The following is a 26,432-nucleotide window of genomic DNA, read 5'->3' as shown; positions in this document are numbered from 1 at the left end:
ATCCAACATGACAATCCTTTTAGATAAAAGATAGAAGAGTGCTATGTCTATGTAGAATTCCCCAAACTCATGAGCCTCTGGAAAATCCTGTGAAAACTAATGGCAATGGTTTGCTTTTTTGTTGTTGTTTTGGACTCAAGAAATCTTCCTTTTCTTTTATTTGCCAGAAAGATCCTTTGTCTTGGATGAGATGAAAAAAAATCTATACATAAGGTGAGATTGTGGGGATGCTTCTTGGTTGCCCAGGATATATGAACAGAAAGCATTTTGTTTCAGAGCTTTTTCCAAGAAAGCCTTGCAGGAGTGGGGAGGATGGGTAAAGATGCTTTTATTTCCCGAAGTGTCATCTTTAGCACCAGTGACTGATGAGTGGGGATATGTCAAGTCAACAATCCCTTTTTAGGTAAGTGCACAAAATGCAAACAACACCTTGAAAAATGCAGAAACATTCCATCTTAGGAGCTAGGAATAGCATGATGAAGAGATTACCTAAGCTCTTTGAATAAAGAATGGGTGGTATCAACTAAGCACTACTGGGTCTTGGGTATGTTGAAAAAAACAATGAGTCATTCCCAGTGACCACACAGAGTGCTGAGACTTGACCATATTCTATTTTTAAATACTATGGGTCTGTATAGACCCAAGAACAGCGTACTCCTGCCTTCCAACGAGGTATCAAACTGGCAGGGACTTTTGCTCTCAGCATGACTTGCCCCCCCAAAAATAAAATCATGCTTCTCTTCCTTTTCCATCAGCCTAATATGCATTCATTCTACTAGTTCTCTCAGGCTACAGAAACATGAAATCTGGTTGCCACTCTTGAGAAGAGAAGTTTCAGCAAGTATAATGTGAAGATCTCAGAGCCCCACTAAATGGAGCAGAAGTGGAAATAGCTTGCTGGTCATGGGGATACTTTTATAGGCTTCCCATTTTTATCGTATTGATAAACCAACATTTTGATACAGTGGGAGTTGGCTGGTGAAATCCAGGGACTACTGGTTATTGAGAAATTATGATTGGTATAGAACTGGACAGGCTGCTTTTGACACTTAAAGAAAGCTTTGAGTGTTCCCGCTGCCATGGTACGGAATCGCTTGCTGATAAAACAATAGAGGAAGAAGTTGATAGCAGTGTTCAGCAGGGCCAGCATGTTGGCAATGTCTGATATAATATGCACCAGCCAGCTATTGTGGATAGGTGACACATAAAGGTGGTATAGGATCATTATGATTCTGGGTGCCCAAAGTGTGGCAAAAATGGAGGTGATGGTGAACAAGATGGCTGTGGTTTTTCCTGTGGAGTAGCCACGGAGTCGGAAATTGCTTTTTCGTCTAAGCTTGTATACGATGATAGAATTTAGGATGAAGAAAATGGAGCAGGGCACCAGGTAGACGGTGAAGCAATGAACCCAGATGAGGACGTGGTGCATAGAGGTGCTGATGTAGTCTTCGATCCATATATTGGGCCACCAGTAATATGGGATGCTGGTCAGAAAGCAGGTAACATAAACACTTATGATGACTTTCCGAGTACGAGCTGGATAGGAGACAGTGTGGTATTTGAGTGGATGGCAGACCGCAATATACCTGTCAATAGTTAATGGGACCGTAATCCAAATGGAGGTGTGAATGGAAGAAAATTCCAGGACTTCTATGATTTTGTCTGGGACGTGAGGCATTTGTTTGTTTAAGATAAAATCTTCCAGTAAAAAATCTACAAACACAATGAAGAAGAGGACCATGATGTCAGCAGCAGCAAGGGCTAGGAGATAGTTATAGGACGACTTCTGTCTACGTGCCACTAGCTGGGAGAGGATGATCACAGTTAGGATGTTAGCTGCAGAGAAAGGAGAAATGAATTTCATTTAGAAGCACACATGACTTTTTGGTTAACATCAGTCCCCCAAGCCCATATCTTATAGGCATATTCAGTTATCAATCACAGCAAAATGGAGACAAAGGCTCAAATTCTTTTAATGGGTAGTGTGCACAATATCACTTTATAGGCAGCTGCAATTTAAGTTGATCCAGGTAGGAGAAATGGGGATTGCCTGGATTAACTCTGGGGATTTTCCTCCCCTGTTAGACTGCAAGCTCTTTGAAGGCAGGGAAAGTCTTTTTGCCTCTTTTTTTTGGTATTCTTATCACTTGGCAGAGTACCTGACATGTAATAGGTGCTTAATGAATACTGACTGATTTACTGATTGATTTCTGCCTGGGGATTCCAGACCTAGGATTCTAACAGAATGATTTTCAGATTCATTTTCAAATTCTGCTCCCTCTTTTTGTATCAGTTTCTTTAGTCATGGGCTACCTTGTTCAGAAGATCCACATATCCTTCCTTCTGAAATGGCTAAATGAACAACGTTGGATAAATAAATCTATTGGGGCCTCAGTTTTCTCTTCTCTGAAATGAGCTAAGTGGACTAAATGATATCTTCTTTTGAAGATCCTTATTGATCTATCTTATTTTTATACCTCCTACATTTCCCAATGTATTTCCCCTTTACTTCTCCTCCCAAAGGAAAAAAAGAGTGAAAAACCAACAATTCAGCAAAATGAACCAAGACATCTACCAAGTTTGACTTTATAAACAGAGTTCACCTCTCATAGTTCTTTCTCCATCCCTTGCCCTTTCACCAATAAGAGAGAGAAATACATTTTCATAGTTCCTTCCATCCCAAACTAATTTATATTGGAAATTATAATTAAAACAGCTTTAAATTCTGAACTCGACACCGAAAAAGTATATTTCCACATGTCCAGCATAATACCTAAAGAATATTGCACATCAAAGTCTGAGTTTCCATTTTGTCTAGCTTACTTTTTTTTTTTAAACTCTTAAGAGTAAAGAATTGGTTCCAAAGCAGAAAAACAATAAGGGCTAGGCAACTGGGATTAAGTGACTTGCCTAGGATCACATAGCTAGGAAGTGTCTGAGGCTAGATTTAAACCCAGTACCTCCCATTTCCAGGCCTGGTGCTTTATCCACTGAACCACCTAGATGCCCCTGTCTGGCTTACTTTTGAAAAAAATACAATAATTTCATGTTACTTTCAAATTATTCTGCTTGTTGGTGCTTCCTTCTGAGCTTTTTTTTTCCTTCTATGAATTTAAAAATGTTTCAGTAGCCCACCTTTTTGGTATAACCGTTGCGACACATCTTCTCCACTCCCTTTAAAAATAGAGGAGGGAAAAAAAAAACCTTGGAATGAATAAGCCTACTTAGAAAATAAAGAATTCACATAATGGTCCTAGTCAAAAATGTATGTCGCTTTTTGAATCTTGTGTTTATCACCTCTCTCTCAGGAGATGGGGAACAGGATTCACTGTACTTCCTTTGGAGACATGGTAGGTTATTACAATGTTAAGAGTTCTGTTATCTTTCAGAGTTATGTATTTTTACAATATTTTCTGTTCTTGTACAAATTGTTCAGTTTTTGCTCACTTCTATCTGCGCCAGTTCATACTACATAGAATTCTCTGTTGTATTATTTCATAATTCTGCTGCCATATTATTTCATTGCATTCCTGTATCAACATTTAAATCCAGCCATTCCCCAAAATGATGAGCAGGTCCTTACCAGTCTTTCACTTGTTTTTTCCTCATCTAATATTCCTTTCACGATCATGGAGTTTGTTTTGCTTATGATTATGTCCTCTCTAGTATCCTCCTTTTTAACTCCTTCCCCTATTCCTGCATATTTCCTAGGTGAGTATGATGTATTTCTACTCTATATTTTTTTTTTACATATGCATATCCAACTCTCCTTTCTTCATTTCAGAAAAGAATGATGTTCATTTGATGTCAATGGCTATGGGCATTTTAGTAATTTTCTTTGCATAATTCTACATTAATTCCAGGGTTGTTGTGAGGATCCAAAGAGACAGCACAGTTCCTGGCATATAGCAAGTACTATATGAAGATTAGATATTATTATTATAGTCTATATATAATCTATAATATAATATAGATATTAGAATTAAAATATATTTTAATCAGCATTTATATAACTTTTAAGGTTACAAAGCACTTTACAAATATTTTCTCCATTTATAAAGTGCTATGTACATATGGGGGATAATATATATCTATAATATAATATATTTTATATTTATTATTAAATTATTATGTTATTATTAAAACATATTTTAATCAGCATTTATATAGGCTTTAAGGTTACAAGGTACTTTATAAATATTTTCTCCATTTAGAAAGTGCTATATACAGATGAGGAATAATATATATCTATACATAATTTATAATCTATTATTATATTATTATTACATTATTACATTATAATTAAAATATCTTTTAATCAACATTTATATAGGCTTTAAGATTACAAAGCACTTTATAAGTATTTTCTCCTTTTCTCCTTACAAAAATCCTATTTTATAGGCGAGGAAACTGAGGCTGTTAGCAGCAGTTCAGTCACTTGCCCAGGGTCACATAATCCCTAAATGTCTGAGGCCAAATTTGAACTCTGGTCTTCCTGACTCCAGATTTCATAATTACTGGTCAGCTCTGGAGTTACCAGCTCTCTGCACAAACCGGCTTTATCTTTTGGGTCATGTAAGCTGAGCCCCACTTTGGGACAAGTCACAAAACTAAGAGTTTTGATGTCCAGTTAGCAGATAGATAGGTGATACCGAGTATGGAACCTTGAGTCAGGAAGAGGAGTTCAAATTTGGCCCTAGATACTTATTGGATCATGAGCATGCTTCTAAACCTCTACCAGCCTCAGTTTCCTCTTCTAAAAAATGAGGTTTTTGTGAGAATAAAAAAAGAAAATATCTGTACAGTGCTTCGCAAATGTTAAAGCCTCGGATATGTAAGACAAGCTCTTTTGACTTCAATAAGGATGAACTTTCTCTCTGAAGACCCAGGGGGCCACTTAGTGAAATCTCCATATAAAACAATCCTCTTAGCACAATGTGAGAAGATACTTAGCCATGTGTCTCCATAGTGTAACCACACTAGTTTTGGCTCCTGCTCAAGGGCTGTGTCACAGTTGGCTTGGAGAGGTCTATTTTTCCCCTTCCCCCTCTCTCAAAATGCTATGGAAAATTGTTTTGAAGTGGTGGAGAGTTAAGTGCCCAAATCATATTACAGGTTGACTGGCTCTGGGCTCTTTCCTCGTCCCTCTCGGATTTGCCTTGATCATTGCACTAAAAGCTTTGTATCTTACTTGCATGCGGAATAAGACGGCAATCAAATTACCAGCAGCTTTCATCGGAGCTGATAGAAGTTTACCCACATGATTAGGGATAATTCAAGGGTTTGAGTTCACAGTGTGCGTGGGAACAGTGCTGCAGGAAAAAAAAAAGTACTGCCTGCAAAAGTAAATGCTGATTTGGCATCTGTCCAGCCTTTAAATAAAAATAACACAACTTATTCATTAGAGCCCCGTGAAAGCGGAACTAAACCTTGTAGGGTCTGCGATTCAGGGTCATTTGGAATCAGCTGAAACCCTAAAGTTTGAGTGGGGGCACATCTACCTCTTGAGCCAAATCTTCCCCAATGCTTGTAGACAGGTGGTATAGGGGACAGAATTCTGGATCTGGAGTTAGGAAGACAGATAGGTTCAAATCTCACCTCAGACTCTTCTTATTTGTGTAACACTGTGCAAGTAAATCAGTTATTTTTTTTTAATTTAAATTTTATTTAAAAAATATTTTTCCATATTTACGTGACTCATTTTCTTTCCCTCCTCTTTTTCCTCCCCCTTCTCAGAGTTGATCAGCAATTCCACTGGGTTGTACAAATGTTATCCGTGTCATTTAATTTCTTCATCTGTTAAATAGGGATAATAATAAAATACCTATCTTGAAGAGTTGTTATATGGAACAAATCAAATTGAAAAATATTTGTAAAGTTTTTGGCACAGTGCCAGGTACATAGTAGGTACTACATAAATTTTTGACTATTGTTGTTATTATTATATTTGTAAAGCAATATGAAAATCTTAATATGCTTTATAAATGCCAGCTATCATTATTATTATTGCACCTATATGGAGCAAATGGATACAGCCCCTGACTTGGAGATAGCAAGACTTGAGTTCAAATATAGTCTCCAACACTTACTGGCTTTGGGACCCTTAGCAAGTAATTTAACCCTCACTGCCTAGTCCATACTGCTTTTCTGCCTTGGAACCAATACACAGTATTGATTATAAAATGAAAGCTAAGGGTTTAAAAAAAGTCATCTTTTGATTTCAGAAAAAAACTGGAGAGATCTGCAAAGACTGATGCAAAATAAGCAGAACCAGGAGAACACTGTACACAATAGCAGCAATTTTGGACAATGATTATCTGTGAAAACTTGCCTACTCTCAGCAGAGCAATGATCTGGGACAATCCTGAAAGACTTATGATGGGGAATGTTATTCACCTCTGGAGAAGGAACTATTGGAGTCGTCTTTCACAAGAGTGTATCTTTGGTTTTATTTTGGGGTTTGAGTTATGTATGAGTGTGCTCTAACAACAATGACTAGTATGGAAGTATGTTTTGCATGACAATGAAAAATGAAAAGAAAAAGTAAAAAAAATCATCTTTTCTATATGCATGTGCATTTAAGTTTTAAAGAAGACTTAGAGAAGCTTGTGAGTCAGAATGGTACAATGGATAGAATATTCAGCTTGGAGTCAGGAAGCTGTGTGGTTGTTCAGTTATTTAGTTGTGTCTAACTCTTCATGACTCCATGGACAATGGCTATCGATGGGGTTTTTTTCATGGCAAGGCTACTGGAGCGATTTGCTATTTTCTTCTCTGGTGAGTCCTTTTTCCAGGCAATCAGAAAAGAAGTGACTCACCCAGGGTCATACAGCTAGAAAGTGTCTGAGGCTGGATTTGAACTCAGGTCTTCCTGATTCCAGCCCAACTCTCTATCCACTGAGCCACTTAGCTGCTTGCTAGGCACACAGAGGTTAAATGACTTGCTCATGGTCACACAATTGGATATGTCTGAGGTTTGATTTGAACTCAGATCTTCTTTACTCCAGGTCCATTGCTCTTAGCCACTACACCACAGCTGCCTCTAGGATCAGGATAATTGACATTCAAATCTTACTCTAACACTTCTTAGCTGTGTGATTCAAGGAAAATCACTTAATGTATTTGGGTATTAGTTTCCTTGTCTGTAGAATGAGAGAGTTAGACTTGCTGACCTCCAAGGTCCTTTCTGGCTCTCATTTTATAATCCTAGGAGCAATGACATTGCTTTGAAACTTTTGAATCAGTTTCACCTCATCTCAACTCCACTTTTTGCCTTCTCTCGCTTCCTTCATAACTTAGCTCAAATCCTATTTCTTTTCAGGAGGCTTTTCCCCATTCACCCAGTTGGCTCTAGTAAGCTAACAACTTCCAATGATGGTGGAGAGATAAGACATGTATAAAGAAGAACAATGTGGGAGTTAAGCATCAATAAAAGTCTAAAGCAATAAGGCAATGTCCAACTAAGTATCAGACTGAAGAAATAATGTGGGGTGTGTGTGTGTGTGTGTGTGTGTGTGTGTGTGTGTGTGTCTAAGTTGGGAAGGCTCACATCAGCTGGTAGTTGTGAACTATCTCCCAGATGATACAGGGGCAGTTGATCATCAGTAATCTTGGTGTGATAGCTGGATCTTTGTCTTTAGTCAGAGCCTATTGAATGACGGGGTTTGAGCTGAGAATCGAGAGCTGGTTTGCATGACTGGGTAGTTGATGAGAAAAAGAGTCAGTCCAAGGACATAAAAGAATGTAAGTTGTATGTGAATGGGGAGTGTGTACAAATGTGGATTTTAGGGCAATGTGAGTATATGGTTCGGGAATGTAGGTTTATCAATTAGACCTGGAAGGAATCTTAGAAGTCATCTAGTTCAGTTTCCTCATTTTTCAGAGGAAGAATAGAATCACAGGGAAGTTAAGCAACTTACTCAAGGTCAGATGGTGACAGAACTGGGGACTAGAATCTATCATTTCTGATCCCAAAATAAGAGATGTATTTCACTCACGCAATAAATATTTATTAAAAAAAACTTCTGCATTCATGGACAGTTAAGTGGCTCAGTGGATAGAGCATTGGTATTAAATTCAGGAAGACTCATCTTCCCAAATTCAAATTCAGCCTTCAGACACTTATTTTCTGTGTGACCTTGAGCAAATCCCTCAATCCTGTTTACCTCTATTTCTCCACCTGTAAAATGAGCTAGAGAAGGAAATGACAAAACACCCTAGTACCTTTGCCAGGAAAATCCCAAATGGGGTCACAAAGAGTCAGACACAACTGAGAATAACTAAATAACCACCACAACAAACTGCTTTCAAATCATGGAACCAGCCATTATAGATGGGGGAATTTGGAGACTGGGGTGGCAAAGATTTCAAAAGAGATAAAATACATGGTCTATGTATGGAGGGAGTTTATATTCTCATTGTTGAAGAGTTGTAGATATCTCTGTGATTCACTTGGGTCTGGCCATCTATTTCTCTGAGATAGTTCCCTTGTACTGGCTGTCCTCCATGCCTAGAATACTCCATCCCCTCATCTCCACTTTTTGCCTTCTTTGGCATCCTTCAACACTTAGCTCAAATCCTATTTCTTTTCAGGAGGTTTTCCCCCCATTCATCCTTTACTCCTGGTTGCTAGTGCCTTCCCCTCTGATATCTTCCATCTTCTCTGAACATGCCTTGTATGTACCTATTTGTATGTTGTTTTCCTGATTAGAATATAATCTTACAGAGGCTATTTTGCTTTTATTTTTGTATCCCAAGTGCTAACACTCTGCCTGGCTCACAGGAAGTGCTTAATAAATGCATTAACTGACTATCTGCTTTCCATAGCAGTTGACCTTCCGTGCAGATGATCATTCTGCAGAGTTTAGTCTCCAGGGAGCATCTGAGGAAGCACTTCTCCTCCTGCCAAGTTGATCTAGCACCCAAGATCCGTGTTTTGAAATTGGCAAGGGCTAAGAGCAACAACAGAGCAGCAACATTTTCCCACAACAGATGCTCTCAGTTTCTTCTCCAACTATGAAAAAAATATTGTGTCACAATGAGAAGAAACAAAGTCATTTTTTCCTTTCCCTTGGAGTCCCCCCAAGGAGCTGTTTTTTAAATTCTTCCTTCTATCGCTCATTGCTTCCATCCATTTCTCCCAAAATTTCCTTGCTTCTAGACTTCCCATTGAGAATAAAATATGTTGGAGGCAGTTCTGGCTGACTCAGCTTTTTGGGAAAGGTAGCAGTATATCAGCTGGTGGCAAGGGTCTGGTGGACAATTTTTGGACCTGAGATGATTCCTGAATTATGGGCTTGCTAGCAAGTTACTTTACATCTCTATATTTCTTTTTTCCTTTCCTAAAAATTTAATTCAATTCAGTAAATATCTATTACATACCTACTAAATTCCTGGCAGTAAGTGCTGTGCATACAACAACAAACAGCTGCTGTTATCTGTACATAGCACAGGGCTTGGCACTTAGTAGGTGCTTAATTAATGTTTATGGATTGATTGATTAAGGAGTTTGTATTCTATTGGTAGTTGGACTACATCAGAGATTCTTAACCTTCTTTATGTCATAGACCCCTTGGGAATCAGAGGAATGCTTTTAATAGTATAAAACAAAATACATAGGTTTACAAAGGAACCAATTGCAGTGAGTTACAATTATCAAAATATTTTTTAAATAGGTTCATGAATCCCAGCTAAAGAAATTTTGGAAATTATTTCCAAGGGGTTCTCTCATCTCTGAAATCTATAAATTAAAATCCTTGAACTTTGAAATTCACCAAAACCATCTCCTTATCAACTCAGAACCAGGTAGTGATGTTATTAGGCACTTGGGGTAGACATGCCACTTTCTGTATCACTCGATGGACCTTTAATCCTCAGTCTTTTTTTTCTTCCCTTCCCTCCCCTCCCACTTCTGCTGTTGGATGGGATGATAGAAAATTCTAGTAGGAGAAGTTGTGACAAAATCATAATGATAATTATAGTGGCAGGGCATAGAGGAGCCCAACCTTAGGCAGTTTGGAGGTAGAAGGGTCCAAGAATAACCGCAAAGGACTAGGGGCAAGAAAGAGTCAGACAGGTTAAGGTCAAGGCAATCAGAACACCAAAGGGAGCTCAAATAGACTATTGTGGAGTTAAGAATAGTGCTGAGTGATGTGTTGCTTCCACAAAACTCTCAGACTTCTTGAGGTCCTTAATTGAGCAAGTGGATGGTGTAGTAGAAAGAACACTGTAGATTGAAGGATCTGGTTTAAGTTATGGCTTTGCTACTTTCTATTTGTCATTTAATGTTTCCAGGCCTCTGTAAAATGAGGGTGTTTGAGTCGATGACATCTGAAGTCCCTTCCCTCTTTCAGCTTTAAAGTTAACATCTCGTGATCCTTAGTAAGCACCTACTATGTGTCAAGTATAGTACTAAGTGCTGGGGATACAAAGAAAGACAAAAGATATTTCTTGTAGTCCTGGTTGACTCTGACCCCCAGAACATAACTCTCTGGGCTAAATAGGTGGGGAAATAATTTGTTATTATTTTAAAAATTAAATTTAATAAATAGTATTTATTATTAAAAGTTTTTTGGTAAAGTGCTTTATAAATCTTAAAACAATACAAATGCCATCTACTATTATGCACTGTAGATATAATGCTATTATTAATATCAAGAAATATTAATGATTTATATTAAAATATTAATGACTAATGAGAGCACCATTTCTATAACATATAACTGTAGCCAGAATCTACATGGCACTTTCAGTTTCATAAAAAACTTTGTAAATCTTTTTTTTTACATAGCACTTATAGGCTATTTAAGTGTTGGCTATTAATAATGGTCAGCAATGATTATAATGATTTAAGGTTTATAAAGCATATTATATATGATAACACATTTGATCCTCACCACAAACTGTGAGATATATTTATTATTATCCTCATTTTACAGATGAACAAACTAAGACTGAACAAGGTTAAATTACTTTTCCCGGGTTCATTCCTCTAGTGTGTAAGGCAGGATTCAAACTCACTTCTTCTTGACTCTAGGTCCAATACTTTATCTATCCACTGTACCACATAGTCACCTTGAAATGAGGAGAAAAGACTTTCTCATTGGGGATTGCCTGTGTGATTGATCAAGATCCCCTGCCCCGCTTCTCCCCTACCTCCCACCACATCAAAAAGGACTGTGCTATCTTCTTCTTCAGAGCTGTCTCCCACATGTGTGAGAAGCTGGATCCTGACAACTTCCACTTATACCCTTGCCATGAGTGGCTTTAAAATTTTGGTTAGGCCAACCCTGCCTGGTCACCCTGCTTCACAAATCTTAGTTAGCAAGAAATTTCCTCAAATTCTATACAAAGGTATAAAGGAGATTGCTCTAAATCAAATCATTTATTTTTTTGGAGTCGGGCAGGCTAATAAGCTCCATCCCTTCTCGGTATGACATCTTCAAAAAAAAATCATAATTGGGGTCAACTGGGTGAATTGATAGCCAGACTTAGAGATGAGAGGTCCTAGATTCAATTTTGGCCTCAGACACTTTCTAGCTGTATGACCCTGGGCAAGTCACTTAACCCCAATTGCCTAGCCCTTAACCACTCTTCCGCCTTAGAAGTAGTATTGATTCTAAGATGGAAGGTAAGGGTTTAAAAAAATCATAATGGAAGAAAATGCTAAATTTCAGCTTGAAATGAATGGAAATGGAGATATAATTTTTCCCCATCCAAGTTTACAGACCCCCAAAATGTATCGATGGATCCCCTTGGAAGACATCTCTGAGTCAGAACCCCTGCTCTAAATCATTAACAGAGATATTATAACACAGCTGCCATACCTCCTTGAAAATGAAAAGGCTATTTTTGGAGGAAGCTACCTAAATCAATGGCCATGATCCACACACTCTCCTGCAATGTAGGCAATATGGTGTCTGTGGAAAGAAGAGTGAGACTGGAGTTACAAGACCTGAGTCTGACACCAGCTCTGTGTTTTAACCTCGGTATAAACCCTTTACCTTCTGAATGAATGAAGTATTTAGGTATGAAGTATTTGAGTTGGAGTATATAATGTTACTGAAGTAACATTACAGTAACTAATGCTACTGAAGTAATAATAATGAAAATGAAGCATTTAAGTTACTTTTACAGTGAAGAGATTTTACTAGATGACCCATGAAGTCCCTTCCATTCTGCGTCCATGATCTCATCATCTTCATTCCATGCTCCTTGTGAGAGCCCAAGTTCCCTTTCCTTTTGCATGTAGTTGCGTCCTAGGGGCTGGATAGGGTGAGGAACTTCTACTTCTTACCCTTTTCCAGGAACTGTCCTTTATCATTGATTCTAATTTCATCGGGGTGAATTTCCCTCCACTGACACAGATTGCAACTCCTCCACAACTAAGAAGATAGTCTCAAAGAGTTGCTCAACCTGAAAATTTTCATTACCCAGTGGCCAACCTGGTAATGAGGTTTATTATTTATATTCAAGATTAATCGAGTTTCTCCTTCGGAGGCTTCAGGCTTTGTACTGAAGAATGAACAATTTAACACTCTAATGGGAGAGATAAGAAATACTCTAAAAGAGGGACGAAGGAAAATAGGGGGGGGAAAGAGGAGGCAGAGATAGAGCATTTAGCAGCTATTTAGGGTTGTGTAAGTGTGTGCAGGTGTGTGCACATGTATATGATTGTAAATATGTGTGTGTGTGTGTGACCAGAAAAAAAGAGAGACACAGAGATGACAAGGGCACTTTGGAATTTCCAAATCATCAGAGATATTTGATTAAAGGATGAAGTTGGCATTGGGAAATGAGATACACCGAAAGCCTCAAAAAGCGACCTCTACTAGTAACCGTGCTTCTTTATGAGTCTGAAGGTAACAATCCTTTCACATGGGCTACTGACCTGAGAAGAAGGCTCTGTAGTTATGCATCACTGGGCATTATAATGAGCAAAGACATAAAGAGTATGAAGCCCCTGTGTGACTCAGAATCTGATTGTTTAGTTTCTTGGAGGTAGAGCCTTTGGGTCTCCTGGCATGATTAAGCAGTGTGATTCTTGTTTGGGGTATGGTGTTTCAACATTAGCAACATACTGTGGGTTGCAGGTGTTGCTTTTTTTTTTAAACTGTCACCTTTCATCTTAGAAAAAAATACTTTGTATTGGTTCCAAGGCAGAGGAGCACTAAGAGCTAGGAAATGGAAGTGAAGTGACTTTCCCAGGGTCATACAGCTAGAAAGTGTTAGAAGCCAGATTTGAATCTAGGGCCTCCTGTCTCTAAAACTGACTCTCAATCCTATGAGCCACCTAGCTGCCCCCATGCAGGTGTTGCTTTGATAGATGCCTATGGGGATGAGAGCCAGTCTCCATCTGAGTAGGTAAGAAATCCACTGGGTAAACTGATACATGTAGACAAAGCCCACTATAAACCAGCATTTTATCTCACAGATTTCGTTAGACTACAAATCATGTTGAAACATAATGACCTATATTCAGTCTATAACATGAATGCTAGTCTCTGAATCACAGAATTTGAGAGTTGGAAGAGTGGCCATCAAGTCCAACTCGTATAGGAAAGAAAACCTGACAAATGGTTGTTGGGTCTTTTCTTGAAGACTCTCAAGTGGGAGAACCCACCACTTCTCCAGGCAGATCATTCTACTTTTAGGCAGCTCTAATTATTGGGAAAGATTCTTCTGACATGAGCCTAAATGTACTTCTTTTCAATTTCTACTTGCTGCTTCTGGTTCTGCCCTCTGTAGACAAACAGAATATCTAGTCCTTTCTCCCCAATGTTGTTGTCGAATCATTTTTCTGACTCTTCTTTGTGACCCCTTTTGGGGTTTTCTTGGCAAAGATACTGGAATGGTCTGTCATTTCCTACTCTGGTTCATTTTATAAGTGAGGAAACTGAGGCAAAAGGGTTAAGTAACTTGCCCAGGGTCACACAACTAGGAAGTGTTGGAGGCTGGATTTGAATTCACAAAGATGAGTTTTCCTGATCCCAGGCCCAGCATTCTATTCACTGTACTATTTAGCTGCCCAACTACAACTGTTTACATCCTTGAAGATAGCTAAACAAGCCTTTCAAAGTCTTCTTGCCTCTAAGTTAAACAATCCTGGTTCCTTCTACTGACCTTCATGATATAAACTCAAATCCTTCATGATCTTGATTGCCCTCTCTCTTGGGCATTCTCTACCTTAAAAATGTCTTTCTTGGGGGCAGCTGGATAGCTCAGTGGATTGAAAGCCAGGCTTAGAGACCTATCCTGGGTTCAAATGTGACCTCAGACACTTCCTAGCTGTGTGACCCTGGGCAAGTTACTTAACCCTTTTGCCTCAGTTTTCTCACTTGTAAAATGAGCCAGAGTAGGCAAGTCACTTAACCCCCATTGCCTAGCCCTTACCCCTCTTCTGCCTTGGAACCAGTATATAGTATTGATTCAAAGGCAGAAGGTAAGGGTTTAAAAAAATTGGTGCCTAGGACTGAACACACTATTCTAAATGATGAAGACAGCATCCAGAGGGACCATTACCTCCCTTGATAGCAGTATTGGAATACTCTGTCAATTAAATTGGGGTTGGTACTCTTGCTCCCTCACATCATCATTTCTTTTCTTTCATTAAAATAAAGGATTTGTGGATGACTTTTATTATTATATTATATTATAATCAAATGAAATATTTGTAAAGTATTTTGCAAATCTTAAAATGCTATATAAATGCTAATTGTTCTTGATATTATTATTACTATTAACATTATTGCATTAGCACATTCATTTCAGGATATTCCCTATTCTCTTTCTATCTCATCACTCCCCCACATGCCCGATGAGCTTGCCCTTTGTGACCAAAAAAAAAAAATAGTTAAATAAAGCTGCCTGACATGAACTATGTCTGAGAGTATACGTGACATTTCACTTTCCTCTTAAATAAGAAGAAGGAGGTCCCATCTCCATTTGTTGCTGCCAAACATGGTCTTTACCTAAAGCATATAACTTTATGTTCTAGACAGCTTACATTAACTTTATGTCGTACGCTGAGATGGAATCAGTAAGTGGAAAAGAAACTGGAGTAGATGTTTGGACAAGGACCCTATTCCCTATACTTCCTCAACTTGCTTTGGTAACTTAGATGGATCCTTTAGCTTCTTGGGTTTTCTGAATTGTGGAGGTGAGGAGGGAGAACATACCGAATATGACGGATCAACCGTATGAAGGCAAAGAAGTGAGAGATGGAATGATATGTGTGGGCAAAATCTAATGTGTCACTTTTACTGGAGTGGACGTTACAATAGTAGCAATATTTATACAGTGAACAATAGTGGCCAGTATTTATATAACTCTTTAAGGTTTACAAAACCTTTTAACATGGACCCATTTGTAAGGTGTTAATCAAACTCTCTCTCCCCCATCTATCTCATAGGGACATACGGAAGATGAATGAGAAGGTTTGAATGAAATCTCAGGTTCCTCAGCATGAAGGGGCTTTTGTAAGTTAAAGGGAATTCTTTTTTGCTACTGTTAACAGGATTTGTTGAGCCACAGTTGGACTTGGTTTGGTGTGTTGGATTTCTATATATCAAAAGCCTTTAAAAATATTCTAACCCATTTTAATGAATACTTTAAGTAATGTATCCCCATCCTACTGACAAGCTAAATTGGTAGGTATTTATATTTGACATTTCCCGAAGTTTGTAATAATTGCCTCTCTTGTGAAGTGAACTCTTCAAACACAGAATATTTCGATCTTTTTGTACAGATGTTTTCTTTTTCCCCCCACTCCCTTTGCCCCAAGGCAAATAAAGAACAGTTAGAAAATGCCTAGGGATATTAAGGAGAGAAAACTTAGAGGGTTAGAAATGATGTGTGTGCATCAGCCTTTTGAAAAAAAAAAGTGAAGAGTCATATTTTCTGACTCTTATTACTTGACATTTGCAGTAACTTTCAACTTCCAAAATGTCATATCACCTTTGTTTTCCACAACAGCATTATTTTTTATCCTTGAAAGGAAAAGGCTGTAGATATTGTCATGAATGTTTTTATATTTATCTACGTGTGTGATTTCCTGTTCATATAATAGGCAGCTAGATTGAATTGCATAATAATAATCATACTACCTAACACTTATATAGTATTTATTATGTACCAGGTTTTCTGCTAAAATCTTCACAGTTATCTCATTTGATCCTCACAATAACCCTGGAAGGTGGGTAAATTAATGCCATTTTACAGATGAAAATATTGAGGTAAACAGAAACCAAGTAACTTGCCCAGGGTTACACAGCTAGTAAGTGTCTGAAGCCAGGCTTGAATGCAGATATTCCCGATTCTAGGTCTAACACTCTATCTATTGTTTCACCTACTTCTCTAGATATAATATATAAAATTCTTTGTAAAAGTGCTACTTAAATAGGATAATAGTGAGAGAAATAATAGTAACTATAATCATATCTAGCTGTATTTCCATTTCTCTAATTTATGTTTTTCAGTGACCTTAGTTCAGGCTTACAACACTTCTCAACTAGACAACAGAACAATCAGAAAAGCCTCCTAACTTATTTCTCTGTTTCTAGTCTCTCTCCTCCATTCTCCATATAGTTAATAAATTGAGAGTCCTGAAACAGATTTGAAAGTTACTCCCCTACACAAGAATCTTCAGTTGCTCCCTATTGCTTTGAGGCTAACATACAAAATCATTGGCCTGATATTTAATACCCTTTGCAGTCTGGATCCCACCAACCTTTTCAGTTTTATTTCATATTACTCTTCTGGTATTCTCTATTCCTACAGAAGTGACTCATTTGCTTTTCCCCATCATCTCCAAACTATGTGCCTTTGTACAGTGGTCCCCATTTTTGGAACATACTCTCTCCTTATCTCCACCTTCCAGAAGAGTTCTTCCTTCAAAGCACAAATCTAGTGCCCTCTCTCCTACTGGTATCTCCATCATCAATGCTTTCTTCCTCTTGAAATTATGTTGCCCTCTTTTGTATTTACTTGTGTATGTGTATCCTCCCCTTCAGTCTCCTTAAGGGGAGAGACTTTAGTTTTCATCTTTTAACCTCTTATGCATTATATATAGTCAGTACCTAATAAATGTGGGGTTGAATTGAATTTAATCAGTTAAAGCAAGAAAATGTATTTAGTTAAGACCATAGTATGGAAACTAAAGCAACTATTAACTGGATTGAATTTGATGATCAAAATATCACAGCTTCCAAAAAAGCAAATTATTTGCCCAGATAATGCCATCAAGAAGATTTAAGATATCCAGTCTGTTGTCAGTTTTACCTATTGATGATTTCCTATTGATCTTATATACAGTAGCTTGTTTGTAGGTAATTATTTACATGCTGTGTCCCCCATTAGATTGGCAGCTCCTTGAGGGAAGGGACTGTCTCTTGCCTTTCTTTGTGTCACTTAGAGGCAGCTGATGGGGCAATAGATATCCTGGGTCTAGTCTTAAGTAGACCAGAGTTCAAATCTGGTCTCAGACATTTAATAACTGTGTGATTTCGGGCAAGCCACTTAACCACTGTTGCCTCAGTTTCCTTTATTCTAAAATAGGGATAATATTAGTGTTTACCTCAAAGGGATGTTGTGAGGATCAAAGAAGATATCTGTAAAAAGTGCTTAGCAATGGTAAGTGGCCATAGTAGGAGTTATATAAATACTTATTTCCTCTCTCTTCCCTTGTGTTTAACACAGTGCCAGCACAGAGTAGAGATTCAATGTTTACTGAAAGATAAAATATATTTTTGTGTATCCTTTTATATATCCTCAATTTAAAAAAGCCATATGATGGAACTTTGTTAGGAAGTAGAGAAAATGGGCTAAAACCATGGGAAGAAATATTTAGGTCAGACATAGAGATGAATTTCCTGATAACTACAGTGATTTCTGGAAGAAGAAAATGGAAGGAGACAGAAGAGCCTCTTAACTGATGTCTCTGTTACCATCTCTCTCTTCCATTCTCCATTGTGTATATATATATACATATATATATATACACACATATATATATATTTCAAACCCTGAAGGTCTCTTATGTATAGAAAACAAGACCAAATGCCTTGGGTAGTTTAGGTAGAGCCCTACCTAGAGGCAGGTGCTCAATCGTATAGCCTTCAAAAGAATGAGAAATAACATCCTAAGGAATAACAAATATGAGGAATTCAGAGAATCAAGTGACATAAAATGAAGAACAAGGAAAATAATATACATATTGACTACAACAATGTCAATGAAAAAAGATAAACAAAAAAGAAACAGAATGCTGCATAATTATAATGATCAAATTTAGCCTGTGAGAAGAGTTGAGAACCTTAACCTCCTCTTTTTTTTTAAACCCTTGTACTTCGGTGTATTGTCTCATAGGTGGAAGATTGATAAGGGTGGGCAATGGGGGTCAAGTGACTTGCCCAGGGTCACACAGCTGGGAAGTGGCTGAGGCCGGGTTTGAACCTAGGACCTCCTAGGTTTCTAGGCCTGACTCTCACTCCACTAAGCTACCCAGCTGCCCAACCCTCTCTCCTCTTTGCAGAGATGGAGGACTATGGGTGTGAACTATTATGTATATTGTCAGACTTTGTCACTATATCAGTTGATTTTGTTGAACTGCTTTCTCTCCATTCATTAAAAAAAATTATTACAAGGGATGGCTTGATGAGTAAGGGAATTGTGATGAATATATTTAGAAATGAAGATGATGTAAAAACAATGGAAGTAATTTAAAAATAAGATTAAAAAAGAATCTGAGTCAAAAATAAATGTCTATTTTTGTGTTAGGATTCAGATATTCTGTGGCTGAAGAGAGGGTTAATTGTTTTGTTTTGGGGTATCTCTTAGTTCAGACTCCTCAATTCCTGTGGCCAACATCTCCTTTCTACTGTAGATACTCAACCACCTGAAGCTGCTTCATCTTCAGATCATAGACTCTCAGAATCTCCTCTCTGGTGCTAAAGCTATTGATTCTTAATCCTTTCCCCTTCTTTCAACCCATCAGTCCTATTCCAGCTTTACTTCTTTTCTTTAACAAGCTTGACCTTTCAAAACATTTCACCAGTGCACCTGTCATTGACTTTCCAGTTCCTTGGCTTTTGGTCCTTATTCTCCACCTTGGGTTACAACTACTATATACATTTTCTGTTCCTACTCCTAACAGATTTTCCACTAGAAACTCATGACAACTAATTTTGACTGAGCATTCACCACGACACGGCAAACTTTTTATTCCTTTTTTATATGAATTTCCTTTCATATTTCCTACAGAACCTGTTCCAAATCTTTCCCACTTTCTTCAAGCCTCCCACTCATTTCTCTCAGGCAATAACTACTTTACTGAGAAGATTCAGGACTTACTTTATCTTTCCTTTTCCACATTTCAAAATCCCTCAATGACAAGGGTTCTTAATCTGGGGTACAATGGACTCGAAACAAATTTTTGAACACTATTATATTTTAATGTAGTTGGTTTCCTTTGAACTCCTAAATATTTTTTACATTAAAATGGGTCTAGAAAGAGATCCACAGGCTTCACCAGACTGCCGAAAGAATCTTGTAATATAGAAAATGGCAGGATGGAATTCCTGCAGGATACAGGGTCAAGCCTCATCCAGAATTAATCTGTGACACAAAAAAATTAAGAATCTCTATTCTATATCCTCATCGATCTTCATTTCCTTTTCACTGTTTTCCAAGAATAAAGTGGTCTTGGTCCCTGTCAAGGCTAAACCCTTCTCTAGTGCTTTTGATCTTACCCTCTCCCATTTTTTTCTGGTACTTTTTTTGATCTCTTACTTTCCCTAATCTTTAACCTTTGGCTATATATAGATTTTCCTCCCTCTGCCAAAAGTCATGTACAAGTCTCTTTTATACCAAAAAACATTCTCTCAATCTTTCTATCCTTTCAAGCTATCACCCTTTATCTCGCCATACTTTCATTGCTGAGCTCCTAGAAAGAGCAATCAGTATTAATTGCCCATATTGTCCCACTCTTTAGAGACCAGACTCCTTAAAGAAGAGCAGCCTTCACCATTGTCATAGGCAATATTAGCATCTATCACACAAGCTCTGCATCTTTCAGGGATTTGCTCCTAGGTGGAATGATGCCATAATTCTTGCCAAGTGGCTGCATAGAAATTGCCATCCTTTTGCAATTTATGGCTGGTCTCACTGAGACACCTAGGACTGGAATTTCACAATGTGTTCTCCTGAATCTACATCTCTGGGGCAGGGTTTATACAACCATAGGAATTAGGCTGTTATTATTATTATATTGAAGTTTAAAGGTTAGAGAAAGTAAAAAAAAAATAAAACCACAACAAAAAAACCTTACCTTTTATCTTAGTTTCAATTCTAAAACAAAAGAGTGACCAAGACTAGGCAACCAGGGTTAAGTGACTTGCCCAGGGTCACATAGCTAGGAAGTGTCTGAGGTCATATTTGAACTCAGGTCCTCCCTATTCCAGGCCTGGTGTTCTAGCCACTGAGCAACCCAGCTGCCCCTAGATACAATTTTAATAATAATCTCTTTTCACTGCCTCCCAAACCCAAATCCACATCTTGGAAATGGACCTTGGGAAAGCGAAGGAAGAAAGTAAGGGCTGATGAGCTCTGGATTGAGCACAAGTACTTTGTGGCCCTCATCTGGGTCAGGGATAGTACCTTGAAGCCCATTCCAGGGGCGACTGACAGAGTACTTTACCTATTTTTTTCCTGTAGAGTAGTAGAACTCATTCTACAGGTTGTGAGCAACAGAAATGGGGGGCATTCATTACCAAGAGCAGCTGTCTGGCCACCTGCTTCCAACATCAGCTGCTGTCCATATGTCTATAAGAGGTGCTATTGTGGTCTTTCCAGTGTCCTCCAAGTTCAATATGCCATTAAATAATACTTTTTGCCACAATGAATATAACAAAGGTTTTGAATTAACTTGAATTTATTCTGTCCTTGGCCTCTGGGCTTAACCTCACCTAATATATCCAGGCAGAGGAGCACCTTTGGAAGGAAGATACCACAATCTCCTGTTACCGCCTACTCCAGTGCCAATCATATGTCACTGCCAGAAAGCTCATTTTTATAGTGCTAAATCCCTCCAGCTGGAGCTTGATACTTTTCTCTCATTCTATGTTTAATGGAGATAAAGTTGATGTAATTTACTGTGTAACTTTTCCTAAGCCTTTATTTCCTGTCCTAGGAACAACCCTAAAACAGAAGGGCAGAGTCTAGGCAAATGGGGTTAGGTGATTTCTCAAGGTCACACAACTAAGAAGTGTCTGAGGCCACTGTGAATCCAGGTCCTCCCAACTTCTGGCCTTGTACTCTATCCACTGAGCTCCTTCCTACTTTATAACTTTTGAAGGGAATTAAAAAAATATCATTCTTAGAAATAAGAGTAAGACCATAGATTGAGACCTAGAGATGTTCCCAAGGGTTCTTAACCTGGGGTCCATGAACTTAAATATCTTGAAGTCTTTAATATTTTGATTTCCTCTTTAGGTTCCATTTTCCACTATATCCCAGCATCCTTCTTATCCTTTCCTTCTGCTCTTAACCTTCTTACTTTGGAAATATACTCTACCCTTATGAGTGGTTAGTTTCACTGGATGACCAGCCATGCTTAGAATCTATAAGCCCTTAATAGATGCTCATTAACATGTTGACTAACTGTATTTCAGGACAATGGGTTTCCATTGTAATCCTATATATTTTATTTTATGCACTTAGATATATTATATTGAGAAGGGGTCTCTGGGCTTTATCATATTGTTAAGAGGGTTCAGGACACAAAAAATGTTAAAAACTCCTCATCAAAATCAACTCTCTCATTTTAAAGAAGAAGAAACTGGATCCCAGGGATGTTAAGTGTCCTGCCCTAAATCATACAGGTAGGAAATGAAAGAGCAAAAATTCAAACCCAGATCCTCCAACTCCAACCCTAGCAGTCATTCAACCATATTCCTCATTTCTTCAACCTTCCACTATTTAAATTCTTTCTGTGGTTCCCATATTTGGCCCTTCCCTTGGTTTTCCTTGCTTTTCTTTTATTTCGATGCCTATAGTTGAATACGGTCTGTTGGCATGATATGGACAATGGATAGTATCTCTTTTTTTGGTCTCTCTATCCATCTGCATCCTATAGGATTCCACACTGAGGCCATTTTGTCCATGATACTAGTTGTCTGGTTCATCCTTCTTCTGCTCCCTTTCTCCCTAGAGTTGAACATGACAGTGACTGCTAGGACCTGGCTGGCACCTCTAAGATGCAAGAAGCCTTCCCTTTGCCAAAGAGTTGTAACTAAGGTGGCCAAAAGCCAATGGGAGTCTGACTCAGGGTTGCGGGAAAAGTGAGTCAGCACTAGGCCCTCAGTATTGGAACCAGCCAAGTCAATCAATTGACCTCTCTACAGCGACATCAGACCTGCTGGCTGCCAGTTACCTCCTCCAGGCTGCTTGCCAATGGCAGCTTCCTTGGTGGCTCAAGGCCTTTCAGTAACTATAGCAACTGTTGTGCCCAGGCACTGAAAGTACTAATGGGACTGGTCAGTAGATCCATACGGCACTAAAACTCCCATCCTTATCATCATCATCATCATCATCATCATCAAAAATTGATTGCTCTGGGTCTATGCAAAGTGATTAAGGGAAGTGTGGTCTCCATGCCACTTTCTCAGGAGTTTACATTATAAATCAAGCAATATGGTTTTTAAAAGTATTATAGGGATTGGAACTGTGATTTAATTGGCATAGGGAACTCCTCGATAAGGAAACTCTCTCTATATGGTTTGGCACCTTCTCTGCAACTTAAAACCTTAAGGACTTGCCTAGAACATCCAGATGTTACATGATTTACCAGGGATCACACAAGCAATATGTGTTCAGAACTGGGGCTTGAACCCAAGTCTTCTTGGCTCTGAGATCATGGCAGGAAAACAGCCACATTTGTGGGCTATCTAAAACCCACAAAAACTAAAATGCCTTAGGGCCAAGGAGTATAGGATGTAGAAGAAGCTGACACTGGTGAATAACCACAAGATTCAGAAAGACAAAAATATTTTAATCTTTGTTTCTTTGAAGTTAGATATTTTTTCTTTCCTTCCTTTCTCCTTCCTTCCTTCCTTTTTCTTTTCTTCTTCCCTTCCTTCCTTTTCTTTCCTTTCTTCCTCCTTCCTTCCTTCCTTCCTTCCTTTATCTCTCCCTTCTTTCCTCTCCCCTTCCTCTCTTTTTCCTTCCTTCTCTCTATTTGCTTCTCAGTTTTCCTTCCTTTCTCTCTTAATCCTTCCCTCTTTCTGTCCCTCCCATCCCTTCTTTCCTTCACATCCCTTCCTCTCTTCATTCCTTTCACCCTTTCCATGTTTTTCTAGCTCACCTAGGCTAGAAGCACAGTAGTCATTCATGGGCCAACCTAGTCTAGTTCACCTTCCCTTTAGCAGTCCAATCAGCCTTAGCCCTACTATACCTCAGAGCTCCTAAACGCCAGTGATCGTCAGCTTCTCCATTAGCAAATACAAGGAGTATGGCATCACAACCAGCCAGATATTAATTTCAAAAAGTGATTTTAAAAATAAGGTCAATTTAAAATATATGAATTCCTTCTCTCCATTTAGGGAAGAGTTATACTGTATGTATTCTCTTAGTATCTTGGAGATGTACATGATATACTGGGGACAGATTATCTGTACTACCCCTGGAGTTATTTCCTCACTTAGGGCATCAGGTAATTATCAAAGTTATACATTGTATTGCTATTTAGAAGGATAATTTTCTTTACTTAGGGATTCTTTATTGATTATAATCCTTAGTAAATGAGAGTGTACTTGGATGTCACAAACTTGTTTGAATTTCACACCAGGGAGTCTTTCACGTTTTAATAGCTGTGAGCAAGGCAAGAGACCTTACTTAAATAATTAGACTTGGGAATAGTAGTATAAATAAAAACACAATTCACAAATGCTAATTGCTCTTCCCTCTTTGTGACCATTAACTGAGAGGGTCATTGGGACAGATATAAGGAAATGTGCTTTGGGGTTAGTAGACAAGAAAAGGAAGGTCTCCACAAATGATTGTCATGTACTGAAAACTGTCATGTTCCCAAAATCTTAAAGAAAAGTTGGGACTTTTGTGACCATCTTGTTCCATCTGTCCCTTCACAGGAAACCCTTTCACAGTAACCCTGGCAAATGGTCATCCAGACTTTTCTTAAAGACCTCCAGGGATGGAGATCCCACTGCATTGCTGCATTGCTTGACTCACTGAACATTAACCTGAATTTCTCTTCCTGCAACTTTGACTCATTGCTTTTAGTTCTCTCTTCTGAGGTCAAGCAGAAATGTTTAGTCTTTCTATTATTGCCATTAAAATAATTGAATTAAGACAACTCTCATATCCCTCTTTTTCTGTAGCCAGGCATCCCCACTTTCTTCATCTGGTCCTTTTATGGTTTGCTCTCTAATCTTCTTAGTATCCTTGTAAAAGACACAATCCAGCTTATAGCTGTACATTCTAAAGTGTGGCTCCCAGAGGCACAATATATTTTGGAGGTGGGGAGGCTTCATCTCCTACAAAATATAGAAGAGATGCAGGTTATGATTTTACCCCAGACAGACTCAAGCTGGATAGGAACATTTGATGCATGTCCAGTGAGAGACTAGATGTCATCTCACAGGAAAGAGGAAGTGGGAATATTCAGAAGAGAGGGGAAAATACATAAAAGAAGCAAATAATTGTTCTTGGCCATGTCCTACTCTTTGCTATTCACACAAGCATTTCCTATTCAGGGCAATGTTAGACTCAAATGTTTTTGGTTTCTGAACATCGAAAGCTTTCCTCCATTTGTACCAATTGTTATTTTTGTTATCTATGGTCTGATAAGGCAAAGGACAGCAGAATGTTACCTTCCCTTGTTCTAGTTACATTTTTTGATTCAGTCAAGGATGTCATTAGCTTTTTTTTTTGGGGGGGGAGGTTTAATCTCACATTGTTGACTGAAAATAATAAAGTTGTTTAGTCATTTTTCAGTTGTGTCTGACTCTTTGTGATTTCATTTGGGATTTTCTTGGCAGAGACTGGAGTGGTTTACAATTTCTTTCTCCTGCTCATTTTACAGATGAGGAAATGAAGGCAAACAGGGTTAAGTGACTTTCTCAGGGTCACACAGCTAGTAAGTATCTGAGGCAGGATTTGAACTTATGAAGATGAGTCTTTCCAACTCTAGACCCAGTACTCTATCTACTGTACCTTCTAGCTGCCCATACTTCTAATAATAGTTAAGATTTATTTAGTCCCTATTATAGGACAAGCACTGTGTTAAGTAAAAACTTTACAAATATTATCTCATTTAACCTTCACAACAACTCTGTGAAGTAGGGATTATTATCTCCATTTTGCAGATGAGGAAACTGAGCCAAACACAAGTTAAATGACTATATTAAACTAGCAATCTAGCCAGACTCATAGCTCTTATACAGAGATGTCTAACTCTGCACCCCCTCCCCATCCTATAATTTTTATGCCACTTTTTAGAAGATATGGGTAGAACTTTTTATTTTTCCATCCTATATTTCTATTTGTTGTATTTGGCTCACAATTTTAACTTATGAGACCTTATTGGATCTTCATTATCTTTTCCACTGTTAGCTCCCTCCCAGTTTCATGTCTTCTGCAAATTTTTCATCTATATATTCTATGATTCCATTAAAATAACTTATGAAATTTGTAAACAGCACAGAGCCCAAGGCACATCACTAGAGGCCTTCCTCCACATTGACAACAAATCATTAATGGCTATGCTTTGAGTCCATTAATTCCATCAGTTTTTGTTTTCACCTAATAATACTAGATCTAGCCCTCATCCCCCCCATCTGGCCCACAGAATCTAGCACGTCCTTCTCTATCTCGTTCACAGAATGTATCATCTAAATCCTTGTCACTGTTAAAAATAAGCAAAAGGTAGGGAAAAAACTGACCAGAAATCACCTCATTCTTGGAGATTAACCTCTCAATCCCAAGAATTAAATTGACACCTCCTTTCACAGCCAATTCCAAAGAGGAGTGGCCCTCACTATTGGAAACTTCTTCCTATAACTAACTTTCATCCAAGACACTTCTGTTTCTTTCTCTTTTTACATGAAGAAGTTTTGCCAATTCTACTTATTGTCAAACACACCATCTGGAGGCTGCCTTGGGGGAGAAGAGGTTCATTTGTTTTTCCGTTTTCTTGGACCCTGGGTGGTGATGACCCGTAGTAGGTGACCAATAGAAAGCCAAAAGCATCAGATGCTCTTCCTCTGGAGTTCAGTGTGGAAGTCAGAGGCTAATTGCAACTTCTATCTGGTTTGAGCTAGTTGATTAAATCTCTTCCGCTAAGTATCTTCCATCTGTCTCTTCAACAGTGGGTGCCAAAGGTAGGTATTTTTAGCTGTGGGGCAAATAGTTTAATGGTTTTG

At 38.3% G+C, this 26,432-nt stretch overlaps 1 protein-coding gene across 1 annotated transcript in view; it reads right to left on the bottom strand.

Moving 5' to 3' along the window:
• Positions 1 to 901: 901 nt before the first annotated feature.
• The window catches only part of GPR139 (G protein-coupled receptor 139), a 59,761-nt gene continuing 34,230 nt past the window's right edge, over positions 902 to 26,432 (bottom strand). The window contains exon 2 of the mRNA XM_044657463.1: positions 902 to 1,836. Within this exon, the coding sequence (XP_044513398.1) occupies positions 902 to 1,836 (935 nt within the window). The remainder of the gene's footprint in view (positions 1,837 to 26,432) is intronic.

The sequence above is a fragment of the Gracilinanus agilis genome, chromosome 1 (genome assembly GCF_016433145.1).
Source record: "Gracilinanus agilis isolate LMUSP501 chromosome 1, AgileGrace, whole genome shotgun sequence".
In the NCBI taxonomy this organism is placed as follows: domain Eukaryota; kingdom Metazoa; phylum Chordata; class Mammalia; order Didelphimorphia; family Didelphidae; genus Gracilinanus; species Gracilinanus agilis.
Note: the sequence above shows the minus strand (reverse complement) of the source record. Positions and strands in the feature narration are given on the sequence as shown.